The sequence below is a fragment of the Zea mays genome, chromosome 3, assembly GCF_902167145.1.
Source record: "Zea mays cultivar B73 chromosome 3, Zm-B73-REFERENCE-NAM-5.0, whole genome shotgun sequence".
NCBI classification, from domain to species: Eukaryota; Viridiplantae; Streptophyta; class Magnoliopsida; order Poales; family Poaceae; genus Zea; species Zea mays.
In genome coordinates this window covers 127,577,055-127,589,598 of record NC_050098.1, presented here as the reverse complement: position 1 = coordinate 127,589,598, position 12,544 = coordinate 127,577,055, and the positions used below count along the sequence as shown (strand labels likewise).

At 47.4% G+C, this 12,544-nt stretch overlaps 1 protein-coding gene and 1 long non-coding RNA gene across 2 annotated transcripts; one reads left to right on the top strand and one right to left on the bottom strand.

Moving 5' to 3' along the window:
• Positions 1 to 9,891: 9,891 nt before the first annotated feature.
• LOC103650523 (uncharacterized) lies at positions 9,892 to 10,373 on the bottom strand. The gene is made up of 3 exons (XR_564198.2): positions 10,347 to 10,373; positions 10,219 to 10,246; positions 9,892 to 10,124 (listed from the first exon to the last, which is right to left on the bottom strand). It is a non-coding gene; the product is annotated as an uncharacterized lncRNA (long non-coding RNA).
• A 77-nt stretch (positions 10,374 to 10,450) lies between these two features.
• Positions 10,451 to 11,884, top strand: LOC103652170 (protein NDL1). Its single transcript, XM_023302125.2, has 7 exons — positions 10,451 to 10,556; positions 10,635 to 10,693; positions 10,769 to 10,846; positions 10,933 to 10,989; positions 11,070 to 11,125; positions 11,237 to 11,372; positions 11,448 to 11,884. Exons 3-7 carry the CDS (start codon positions 10,772 to 10,774, stop codon positions 11,649 to 11,651), a joined length of 528 nt encoding a protein of 175 aa, XP_023157893.1. The 5' UTR covers positions 10,451 to 10,556; positions 10,635 to 10,693; positions 10,769 to 10,771; the 3' UTR covers positions 11,652 to 11,884.
• The last annotated feature ends 660 nt before the right edge of the window (positions 11,885 to 12,544 follow it).

Here is a 12,544-nt window from a genome sequence, read left to right as displayed (position 1 = left end):
GTATCCTTTTCCTTTTCCTCTTTCTCTCTCTTACAACAGGGACCGGGAAAGGGGGATACCCCGAAAAGGATCCTTCTCCGTGAAGGAACCATGCTCCGAGCCTCCCTACTGATCAGAGGTTCGAAGGCTGGCCCCTCAGAGGGGTTCAACAGCCGCCTCAGAGCGCGTGGGCTCCACACCCACTACTGGTCAAAGGTTCGAAGGCCGGCCCCTCGAAAGGGTTCAACAACCGCCTTAGGCTATTCGGGCTCCGTGCCCACTACTGATCAGGGGTTCGTAGGCTGGCCCTCGAAGGGTTCACAGCCGCCTCAGACACAGAGCGAGGGATGACCATGGGTACGTTCGATACATAACCAAGGCTCGAGCTGCACTCCCGAGGTACCCTAGGACATTTCCGAGACCAGCGGGAACGATCTTGTAACGGAATCCCATCAGAGGGAGGCATCGAGCCCTCGGACCCCATCGACAGGGGACCGGGTCCGGCAGATCACCCGCAGGTACTTTTGGGCGCGCCTCTGGGCCTCTAGCCGACCCCTAGCAAATGGGGCACGAACGTCCGCTCGGATTACCCGCTAGCAGCTCACCGAAGACACCATGTTCGGCGCCCTCCGAGGGCAACATGGCGCTTTCCAACCTCCTCCTTGCGGAAAGGCGACGCAGGGGCGTATGTAAAAAAGTCGAGTCTGTCCCTGACCGTCCTCTCGCCCTGCACAGAGGCTCGGGGGCTGCTCTCGCAAACCCTGCTCCGGCCAAATCGTTGACAGCGTCAACATACCAGCCCGAGAACTTGGGACCCGACTGTGCACCCGGGCTACGGCCAGCTCGCATGAGGGAACAACCAGACCAGCCAAAGCATTGCGCAAGGCATTAAGACCTCGGAGGAGTCAAACCACTCCTCCGAGGCCTCGAGGGCTACACCCGGCGGGTGCGCTCGCGCGCACCCACCGGAACGTAATGCAACCGAGAAAGGCTGGTCCCCTTGCAAAAAGTGCGACAAAAGCCTCCAAGCGAGTGTTAACACTCCCTTCGAGGCTCGGGGGCTACTGTCGGGGACCATAATTAGGGGTACCCTCAAGGCTCCTAATTCTCAGCTGGTAACCCCCACCAGCACAAAGCTGCAAAGGCCTGATGGGTGCGACTAAGTCAGGGATCGGTCCATTCGAGGGACCCGATCACGCCTCGCTCGAGCCCAGCCTCGGGCAAGGGCAGCCGACCCTGGAGGATCTCCGTCTCGCCCGAGGCCTCCCTCCAGCGACGAGCATACTTCCGGCTCGCCCGAGGCCCAGTCTTCGCCAAGAAGCAACCCTGGCCAAGCCGCCACGCCAACCGACCAAATCGCAAGAGCATTTAATGCAAAGGTGACCTGACACCTTTATCCTGATGCACGTCCTCTAGTCGACAGAGCCGAAGTGACCGCAGTCACTTCGCCGCTCCACTGACCGACCTGACAGAAGGACAGCGCCGCATGCGCCGCTCCGACTGCTGCGCCACTCGGCAGAGTGAGGTTGACGGGCAGTCAGGCCTGGCCTCAGGCACCATAGGGAACTCCGCTCCGCCCGACCCAGGGCTCGGACTCGGGCTCAGCCCCGAAAGACGGCGAACTCCGCTCCGCCCGACCCAGGGCTCGGACTCGGGCTAAGCCCCAGAAGACGGTGAACTCCGCTCCGCCCGACCCAGGGCTCGGACTCGGGCTAAGCCCCGGAAGACGGCAAACTCCGCTCTACCCGACCCAGGGCTCGGACTCGGGATAAGCCCCGAAAGACGGCGAACTCTGCTCCGCCCGACCCAGGGCTCGGACTTGGGCTCAGCCCCGGAAGACGACGAACACCGCTTCGCCCGACCCCAGGGCTCGGACTCAGCCCTGGCCTCAGCCGACGGTCTCCGCCTCGCCCGACCCAGGGGCTCAGACTCGACCTCGGCCACGGAAGATAGACTCGACCTCGACCTCGGAGGAGCCTCCACATCGCCCAACCTAGGGTGCGGACCGGCCACGTCAACAGGAGGCGCCATCATTACCCTACCCCAAGCTGACTCAGGCTATGGGAAACAAGACCGGCGTCCCATCTGGCTCGCTCCGCCAGATAAGTAATGATGGCGCCCCGCACGCTCCCTGACGACGGCGGCTCTCTGTCCCCTTACGGAAGCAAGAGGACGTCAGCAAGGACTCGACAGCCCCGACAGCTGTCCTTCCGCCAGGCTCCAGCGCTCCTCCGACGGCCACGACACCACACGAACCGGGTGCCAAAACCTCTCCGGCTGCCACGATGGCATGTACTTAGGGCGCTAGCTCTCCTCCGCTAGACACGTTAGCACTCTGCTACACTCCCATTGTACACCTGGATCCTCTCCTTACGCCTATAAAAGGAAGGACCAGGGCCCTCTTACAGAGGGTTGGCCGCGCGGGGATGAGGACGAGACAGGCGCTCGCGTGAGGCCGCTCGCTCCCTCTCCCGCGTGGACGCTTGTAACCCCCTACTGCAAGCGCACCCGACCTGGGCGCGGGACGAACACGAAGGCCGCGGGATTTCCACCTCTCTCACGCCCGTCTCCGGCCGCCTTTTTCCCCCCTTCACGCTCGGCCTCGCGCCGACCCATCTAGGCTGGGGCACGCGGCGACATTTCACTCGTCGGCCCAGGGACCCCCCCGGTCTCGGAACGCCGACAACTCTAGCCTAGCCACAGGAGCAAAAGTCTCCTCAAAGTCCAAACCTACGACTTGGGCATAACCTTTTGCCACAAGTCGTGCCTTGTTCCTTGTCACCACCCCGTGCTTGTCTTGTTTGTTGCGGAACACCCACTTGGTTCCCACAACATTTTGCTTGGGACGAGGCACCAGTGTCCAAACTTCATTTCTCTTGAAGTTGTTGAGCTCCTCTTGCATGGCCAACACCCAGTCCGGATTTAGCAATGCCTCCTCTACCCTGAAAGGCTCAATAGAAGAGACAAAGGAGTAATGCTCACAAAAATTAACTAATCGAGACCGAGTAGTTACTCCCTTGCTAATGTCACCCAAAATCTGGTCGACGGGATGATCCCTTTGAATCATTTCTCGGACTTGAGTTGGCGGTGCATGTTGTGCTTCTTCCTCCAATACTTGATCACTTTGTGCTCCCCCTTGATCACACGTCTCCTCTTGATGAACCTGTTCATCGTCTTGAGTTGGGGGATGCACCATTGTTGAGGAAGAAGGTTGATCTCGCTCATTTTGTTCCTGTGGCCGCACATCTCCAATCGCCATGGTTCGTATTGCGGCCGTTGGAACGTCTTCTTCATCTACATCATCAAGATCAACAACTTGCTCTCTTGGAGAGCCATTAGTTTCATCAAATACAACGTCGCTAGAGACTTCAACCAAACCCGATGATTTGTTGAAGACCCTATATGCCTTTGTATTTGAGTCATAACCTAACAAAAACCCTTCTACCGCTTTGGGAGCAAATTTGGAATTCCTACCCTTTTTCACTAGAATGTAGCATTTACTCCCAAAAACTCGAAAATACGAAACATTGGGTTTATTACCGGTTAGTAGCTCATACGAAGTCTTCTTGAGGAGACGATGAAGGTAGACCCGGTTGATGGCGTGGCAAGCCGTGTTCACGGCTTCCGACCAAAAGCGCTCGGGGGTCTTGAACTCTCCAAGCATCGTCCTCGCCATGTCTGTAAGCGTCCTGTTCTTCCTCTCTACCACACCATTTTGCTGTGGTGTGTAGGGAGCGGAGAACTCGTGCTTGATTCCTTCCTCCTCAAGATACTCCTCCACTTGAAGGTTCTTGAACTCGGACCCATTGTCGCTCCTTATCTTCTTCACCTTGAGCTCAAACTCGTTTTGAGCTCTCCTTAGGAAGCGCTTGAGGGTCCCTTGGGTTTCAGATTTATCCTGCAAAAAGAATACCCAAGTGAAGCGGGAAAAATCATCAACTATAACAAGACCATACTTACTTCCTCCTATGCTTAGATAGGTGACGGGTCCGAAGAGGTCCATATGAAGTAACTCCAGGGGTCTTGATGTTGTCATCACATTTTTGGTGTGATGAGAGCTTCCCACTTGTTTCCCTGCTTGACAAGCTGCACAAGGTCTATCTTTTTCGAAAGTAACATTAGTTAGACCTATCACGTGTTCTCCCTTTAGAAGCTTGTGAAGGTTCTTCATCCCCACATGTGCTAAGCGGCGATGCCACAGCCAGCCCATGCTAGTCTTAGCAATTAAGCATGCATCTAGACCGGCCTCCTCTTTTGCAAAATCAACTAAATAGAGTTTGCCGTCTAATACACCCTTAAAAGCTAATGAACCATCACTTCTTCTAAAGACAGACACATCTACATTTGTGAATAGACAATTATATCCCATATTACATAATTGACTTACGGATAACAAATTATATCCAAGCGACTCAACTAAGAATACATTAGAAATAGAGTGCTCATTTGAGATTGCAATCTTGCCTAAGCCTTTAACCTTGCCTTGATTCCCGTCACTGAATATGATTGAATCTTGGGAATCTTTATTCTTGACGTAGGAGGTGAACATCTTCTTCTCCCCCGTCATGTGGTTTGTGCATCCGCTGTCGATAATCCAGCTTGATCCCCCGGATGCATAAACCTGCAAGGCAAATTTAGGCTTGGGTCTTAGGTACCCAACTCTTGTTGGGTCCTACAAGGTTAGTGACAATATCCTTAGGGACCCAAATGCAAGTTTTATCTCCCTTGCATTTTGCCCCTAGTTTCCTAGCAATCACTTTCCTATCCTTTCTACAAATCGTAAATGAAGCATTGCAAGCATGATAAATTGTAGAAGGTTCATTTATTATTTTCCTAGAAACATGAACAACATTTCTTCTAGGCATGTGATTAATAACATTTCTCCTAGCTAAATTTCTATCATGCATAAGAGAAGAACTAGAAGCAACCATGGCATGAGAATCAAAAGCATCATAGCTTCTATTACCATTTCTAGAATGTCTTTTATCATGATACATGAAGGCATGGTTCTTTTGAGCACTACTAGCCATAGGGGCCTTCCCTTTCTCCTTGGCGGAGATGGAAGCCTTATGGCTTGTTAAGTTCTTGACTTCCCTCTTGAAGCCAAGACCATCCTTAATTGAGGGGTGTCTACCAATCGTGTAGGCATCCCTTGCAAATTTTAGCTTGTCAAATTCATTCTTGCTAGTCTTAAGTTGGGCATTAAGACTAGCCACTTCATCATTTAATTTAGAAATGCAAACTAGGTGTTCACTACAAGCATCAACATTAAAATCTTTGCACCTATTGCAAATCATAACATGTTCTACACAAAAGTTAGATTTACTTGCTACTTCTAGTTTAGCATTTAAATCATCCTTAACACTTTTTAAAGTAGAGATGGTTTCATGACAAGTAGATAGTTCACAAGAGAGCATTTCATTCCTTTTAACTTCTAGAGCAAGAGAATTTTGTGCACTAACAACTTTATCATGCTCTTCATATAAAAGGTCCTCTTGTTTTTCTAATAATCTATTCGTATCATTCAAAGCATCAATCAATTCATTAATATTATCAATTTTAGTTCTATCTAATCCCTTGAATAAGCATGAATAGTCTATTTCATCATCATCACTAGACTCATCCTCGCTTGAAGAAGCATAAGTAGTATTGTTTCGAGTACATACCTTCTTCTCCTTTGCCATGAGGCATGTGTGATGCTCGTTGGGGAAGAGGGATGACTTGTTGAAGGCGGTGGCGGCGAGTCCTTCGTTGTCGGAGTCGGACGAGGAGCAATCCGAATCCCACTCCTTTCCAAGATGTGCCTCGCCCTTCGCCTTCTTGTAGTTCTTCTTCTTTTCCCACTTTCCACTTTTCTTTTCCTGGTCACTATCATTATCGGGACAATTAGCGATAAAATGACCAATCTTACCACATTTGAAGCAGGAGCGTTTCCCCTTCGTCTTGTTCTTGTTGGGGTGCTCCTTGCGACCCTTTAGCGCCGTCTTGAACCGCTTGATGATAAGGGCCATTTCTTCATCATTAAGCCCGGCAGCCTCAACTTGCGCCACCTTGCTAGGTAGTGCCTCCTTGCTCCTTGTCGCTTTGAGAGCGACGGTTTGAGGCTCGTGGATTGGGCCATTTAATGCATCATCCACGTATCTCGCCTCCTTGATCATCATCCGCCCGCTTACAAATTTCCCAAGAATTTCTTCGGGCGACATCTTGGTGTACCTAGGATTTTCATGAATATTGTTTACCAGATGTGGATCAAGTACAGTAAAGGACCTTAGCATTAGGCGGACGACGTCGTGGTCCGTCCATCGCGTGCTTCCATAGCTCCTTATTTTGTTGACGAGGGTCTTGAGCCTGTTGTACGTTTGGGTTGGCTCCTCCCCCCTTATCATCGTGAATCTTTTGAGTTCGCCCTCCACCAACTCCATCTTTATGAGCATGGTGACGTCGTTCCCCTCATGTGAGATCTTGAGGGTGTCCCAGATCTGCTTAGCATTGTCCAAGCCGCTCACCTTATGGTACTCGTCCCTGCACAATGAGGCTAACAACACAGTAGTGGCTTGTGCATTTTTATGAATCTGTTCATTGATAAACAAAGGACTATCCGAGCTATCAAATTTCATTCCACTCTCTACTATTTCCCATATACTAGGATGGAGAGAGAACAAGTGACTACGCATTTTGTGACTCCAAAATCCGTAGTCCTCTCCATCAAAATGAGGAGGTTTACCAAGTGGAATGGATAGTAAATGAGCATTGGTACTTTGAGGAATACGAGAATAATCAAAAGAGAAGTTTGAATTAACCGTCTTCTTATTCTCGTAGACGTTGTCGTCGTCCTTTTGGGAAGAAGAGGATTCGTCGCTGTCGTAGTAGACTATCTCTTTGATGCGCCTTGTTTTCTTCTTCCTCCCATCTTTTCTTTTGTGGCTCGAGCCCGAGTTAGTAGGCTTGTCCTCCTTTGGATCATTGACGAAGGACTCCTTCTCCTTATCGTTGACCACCATCCCCTTGCCCTTAGGATCCATCTCTTCGGGCGATTAGTCCCTTTCTTGAAGAGAACGGCTCTGATACCAATTGAGAGCACCTAGAGGGGGGGTGAATAGGTGATCCTGTAAAAACTTAAACTTTAATGCCACAAAACTTGGTTAGGAGTTAGCACAATAAAGCCAAGTGGCTAGATAAGAGTCTTTGCAAGACACGATAACCACAAGAAGATCAATCACAGATAGACACAGTGGTTTATCCCGTGGTTCGGCCAAGTTCAACACTTGCCTACTCCACGTTGTGGCGTCCCAACGGACGAGGGTTGCAATCAACCCCTCTCAAGCGGTCCAAAGACCCACTTGAATACCACGGTGTTTTGCTTTGCTTTACTATATCCCGTTTGCGAGGAATCTCCACAACTTGGAGCCTCTCGCCCTTACACTTTGATGTTCACAAAGAAGCACAGAGTAAGGAAGGGATGAGCAACACACACAAGACACGAAATCAGAGTACCAACACGCACACAAGTCACAACAAGAGCTCACAACACAACCCGGCGAGTTCACAACTCAAATGGAGCTCTAGTTGCTATCACAAAGAATCAAATGCGCGGAATCAAAGTCTTGGTTCTTAGGAATGCTTAGAGAATGCTTGATATACTCCTCCATGCGCCTAGGGGTCCCTTTTATAGCCCCAAGGCAGCTAGGAGCCGTTGAGTGCATTCCAGGAAGGCAATTCTTGCCTTCTGTCGCCTGGCACACCGGACAGTCAGGTGCACCACCGGACATTGTCCGGTGCGGATCTCTTTCCTTATTTGGCGAAGCCGACCGTTGCAGATTCCTAGCCGTTGGCGCACTGGACAGTCCGGTGCCCCTTCTGACCGTTGGCTCTTGCCATGCGTCACGCGCGGATTCTGCGGCTGACCGTTGGCCCGGCTGACTGTTGGCTCACCGGACAGTCCGGTGCACGCCGGACAGTCCGGTGAATTATAGTTGTACGCTGTTAATCACTTCCTGAGAGCAGCAAGTTCGCCTGAGCCAGCCTGGCGCACCGGACACTGTCCGGTGCACCCAGACAGAGCTGACTTTGGCTGAACAAAGCCATCTTTAATTTCAACTTGATTTTTCCTGTTTCCAGCACTTAGACACAATACATTAGTCTCTAAAACAATTTACTAAGTCTGAGAAACATATCTTTATACTTGATTTGTACTTTGTCCACCATTTAACACTTAGGCACTTGTGTTGGACACTAAATCACCAAAATACTTAGAAATGGCCCAAGGGCACATTTCCCTTTCACCTGGTTCTTGGCCAGAATGATCCATGATGTGCTTGAGGGTGTAGCACTTCTTCAGGTTCTGAAATAATGTTATTTCTTCCCAGAGACAAGCGTTTTGCTTTCTGATCGAGACCACATACATAGTTTGATGGTTCCGCGCTTGCCACTGTACTACTTGATGTATCAACATCCCCAAGCGACATCCGTCTTGGAGTCATAATATAATCAATACTGGATAAACTGGAGGCTCTTGGAATTCCTTCTTTCTTTGATATGATGTGCATCACATCGGTATAGACATTGGACAGGTGGGCCTTGTCTTGATCTGTACCTTTTCCATTCACGACCATCTCCTTTGACGAAGGCAGATATTCCAGTTCATAAAAGTAGCTAGGCAAACATAAAAATTTCAGCATTCCAGCCACAAAATATCGAAGTTTACCAAATTTCTTCTGATATTTCTCCGAAAGTTCTAGGACAGCAGCATAGTAGTAAGAAAAGTTTCAGTTTCTCAATGTCCACAAATTTCCACTGATGCAAACATTGGAACTTAGATCTTGAAAGCGAATACACTCACATAAATAATTTTAATTATTTATTTCTGTGCGCATGGCCAGTTCAAATAAATAATTTTAATTAATTATTCATCACGAAATACGAATGCACTCAGATCTTGAAAAGCATGAAGAATACTCACAAGTATTAATGCTATATAATTCCTTTATAAAACTTCATCTCATGCAATAAATAAAATAAAGCTAATATTTGTAACAGGCTTAACAATATGCATGTTGTCAAATCACATATTTATTTAAGATTTGGAATTTGGATGACCATTGTAAATCAGCAGAAATGTAGTTGTGAACGTGCAACATATTTCAAATTAAAAGTGCAACTAAAGAACATGTTTCTCTCTCGCAACTTAGTGTCCAGACTAGGGCAACGTCAACTAATTCTAGGTGATCCATTCTAGGTGATCCGTGAAGAATTCCCAGAATCTTTTCAAACTTAAGTCTCAGAGTGTTAATGGTTTCATCTAAAACCGTTTGCAACAGAACTTCGTCCTCAGCTAAACCAGCAGGTGCTAGATCTTTGCAGATATTCAGAACCTTCATTTGCTTTGAAATCCCTTGCCTCAGTTTTTCTTTGTGCTTTAGCAATGTTTTTCTCTCCTCCCCTGATATCTAGCTTCCCCCATCAGCTGTTTGCTTGCAGTTGATGTGACTTTGCTAACACTTCAAAATCCTCATTCTTAATTCTCTTGTGAGTGTTAAAATAGAGACCACGAACCATTCTCCGCTTCCTGGTACCGCTTCGCTGCTTCCAGCTTCCTGTTGTTATCCAGACCATCATCGTAAACCTTTGGCTTTGCCAACTCTAGCTTGGCTCCTGCCAAAGGTCGAGCGTCGGGCCTTGATTTCTACAGCAAGGAGAACAGATAATGTGCGTCATGAGGTCTTAACCATGGTCAAAAACATGTGCCTGAGTTGCGTGTACTTACATATGTCTGGCTTGCCATAGGTTTTCTTTCGACAGCAACATGCTCTCGAGTTTGTTTAGGTTTCATGTCACCAAATGGTCTCTGCAGAGCTGCCTTTACTGGTTCCCCGGTCCAGATTCATAACTTGAGGGATTATTATACTGCTTGTTGAGCGCACCGTGAGGTTTGGCTTGCAAACTTGAACTTTGGAGGGTTTGTGGGTTCGCTTGCCTCATTGGTGGCTCTTGCCTTGCCAGTTCTAGCCTCCTGGGTTGAACCTTTTTGAAAACTCCAGGATAAGAGCGAGGTGGATCTTGCCTTGCAACCGTTGAATGGCTTGCAAGTCTCCCACCATTGTTACCCCTCTTGTTTACAAGGCTCGGGTCATTACTATGTCTCAAATCTGGCACCGTATGCGCAACGTTAATAATTATCATAATGTTAAAGCCAAGCAATAAGCATGGAAAATTAAGAACTGCTAAATTTGTTGTACTCACTTCCATCTTCATCCATTTCGTCAAAGAACTTTAGGTTGGGGAGATGGGAGGAAAAACAACAGATACAGAGTCAGATTGTTGTTAAACACCAACCCCAATCAGATGGCATGAATTAACTATATCAGTACCTCAGAGAGTTGAATAGAAGTGGTTGAATTCCGTCGTAATCAAGCACCATTTCAGGTCGGCGCACAAAGAGCACGAGCTCGCCTGAAGTTCCGCGAGCGGAGAGCACGTAGGTGATAGATGATGATCCATATACACACAATCTACTGAGTGACATTATGCCTGCTGATCTTGAGTTGTCACCTACTGACAAGCATATCTTTATTGAGGAGGTATTTGACACTAGGTTACACACTCCTCTCTCTATTTCAGTTCAAGCTTTGAACTTACCCAAAATATTTTCAATGCAGTTGCTTCTGAATGCATTGAATAAGCAAGTTAGGCATGGTCTGAGTGGTTTTATAATAAGGTAGCTATTCAATATTTAGCTTCAAAGAACCTTCCTTCAGAATAATGATTCTGTACTGACATTTTTATTTCTTAGGTAATGTCAAATTTACTGTATTATTATGGCATGTGTAATGTCGTGAATGATATTTTGTTGCAACGCTACTTTGGAAAGGTAACTAAATATGGCTTAGGTTATGGCATGCGATGTGATATTTGCGTAGCTGCTTAAAACTTGTGTTTGAACTTTATGATCCTTAGGGAGTACGTGGAGGCTCAGCTGAACCTGAATCAGATATTGTGCAGGCTTGCAGAAGCGTATGCGCTAAGACATCTCATCCCTTATCAGTTATGGTGTATTTGTTTATGATCTTTAACCCTCCTTTTATTCAATGAAGTTTCTAGATCAACGGCAGTGCATTAATGTGTGGCGATTTATCCAAACTATCAACGAGTATGTCCTTTTTATCTCTAAAGCTTATATGTTCAACTCCTACGGTCATACGGTGCCTGAGTCAATGGATGAGTGAAACCAGATAATAATATTTTGTGATGCTTTATACAGGAGAAAAGACTTGACAGAGAACCTGAAGCAGCTACAGTGCAGGACACTAATTTTTGTTGGTGAGAATTCCCAGTTCCATGCTGAAGCTGTGCACATGACTGCAAAGCTTGATAGGCGATATAGCGCTCTTGTGGAGGTACCAATTTGTACGCAGATTTTATTTTACGTTGATTTTAGGGTTTTTTACATACCAAGTTTGGTGTCTCTACAGGTACAAGCTTGTGGCTCGGTTGTGACAGAGGAGCAACCACACGCAATGCTGATACCAATGGAGTACTTTCTCATGGGATATGGACTGTACAGGCCAAGCCAGATAAACTGTAGCCCTCGTAGCCCTCTGAATCCGTTTTGTATATCACAGAGCATGGGGGTTAAGCTAAAGCCAATCAAGACACAAGCCAACCTTAAAGCATAGGAACAGGTGATGAGAATGCATAGGAACTGATGCGCATCCCTTGATTTTTTGTGCTGAAGTGACATAGCTGTTGTTTCCGTGATGTACATAAGACAAGAGGTTAGTCGGGTGAGGGTTGGGTGGGTGGTTGATTCCATTGATTTGTAGCCTTTAAAACAGTTGTACATTGTCACAGATTTATTTGTTGAAGGGAGAAGAAATAATAAGGGGATATGAGATGTTGCCAAAAGTTAGTTCCTCTACGTTTCCATTTTTTATCTTGTAAGTTAGACTGGCGAATCATTGCGGCGTTCTAAATAAGTTCTGATGGCAGTCAATTGTTGCAGAAGCTTCTCTCGTGTTAGCATGGATAATATATCTTGTGAATCATTTCTATTCTCATTTTATATATCTATACTTTCCATTCCTACTTTTGCAAATAATCTTCTATCTGTTTGCTGGTAAATTTGTTTTTCCAATTCAAAATATCTTGTGACTCATTTATATTGAGCATGTGTTTACAAATAATGTTCTCATCGGCTCATGTGGTCTTTTAAGCCCTGCCTCTACATGGACTTCGGCCTCGCTTCCGCTGTCACCACGCTTTGGACCTGCACCGATGTCACGCACCTCGCGCACGTGCTCCTGCAGTTCCGCCTCGCCTGGTGCGGCAAGCTAATCCGTTATGCCCGCTCCGTCGCCGCGCACTATGTCTGCTCCGTCAAGGGCCTCTGCTTTGACCTCTTCATCATTAGGGGTGAAAATAGAGCTTTCAATGCATGCTGAAGGTGCACGATGTGATCAATATTATCCATGCTTGATAAATGATGACAATGGTGATGGCCATGATATATGGTCAACATTGTATTGATCTTTTTCCGAGTTTTAGGCTATCATGTTGTTTGCTGGAATGG

What these genes read in the sequence shown, in the direction of transcription:
- LOC103652170 (XM_023302125.2), top strand. Translation starts at nt 10,772, where the DNA reads ATGTCAAATTTACTGTATTATTATGGCATGTGTAATGTCGTGAATGAT. An exon ending in TTGTGCAGGCTTGCAGAAGC is followed by an intron (nt 10,990 to 11,069) that starts GTATGCGCTAAG and finishes TATTCAATGAAG; the next exon opens with TTTCTAGATCAACGGCAGTG. An exon ending in TTTATCCAAACTATCAACGA is followed by an intron (nt 11,126 to 11,236) that starts GTATGTCCTTTT and finishes TGCTTTATACAG; the next exon opens with GAGAAAAGACTTGACAGAGA.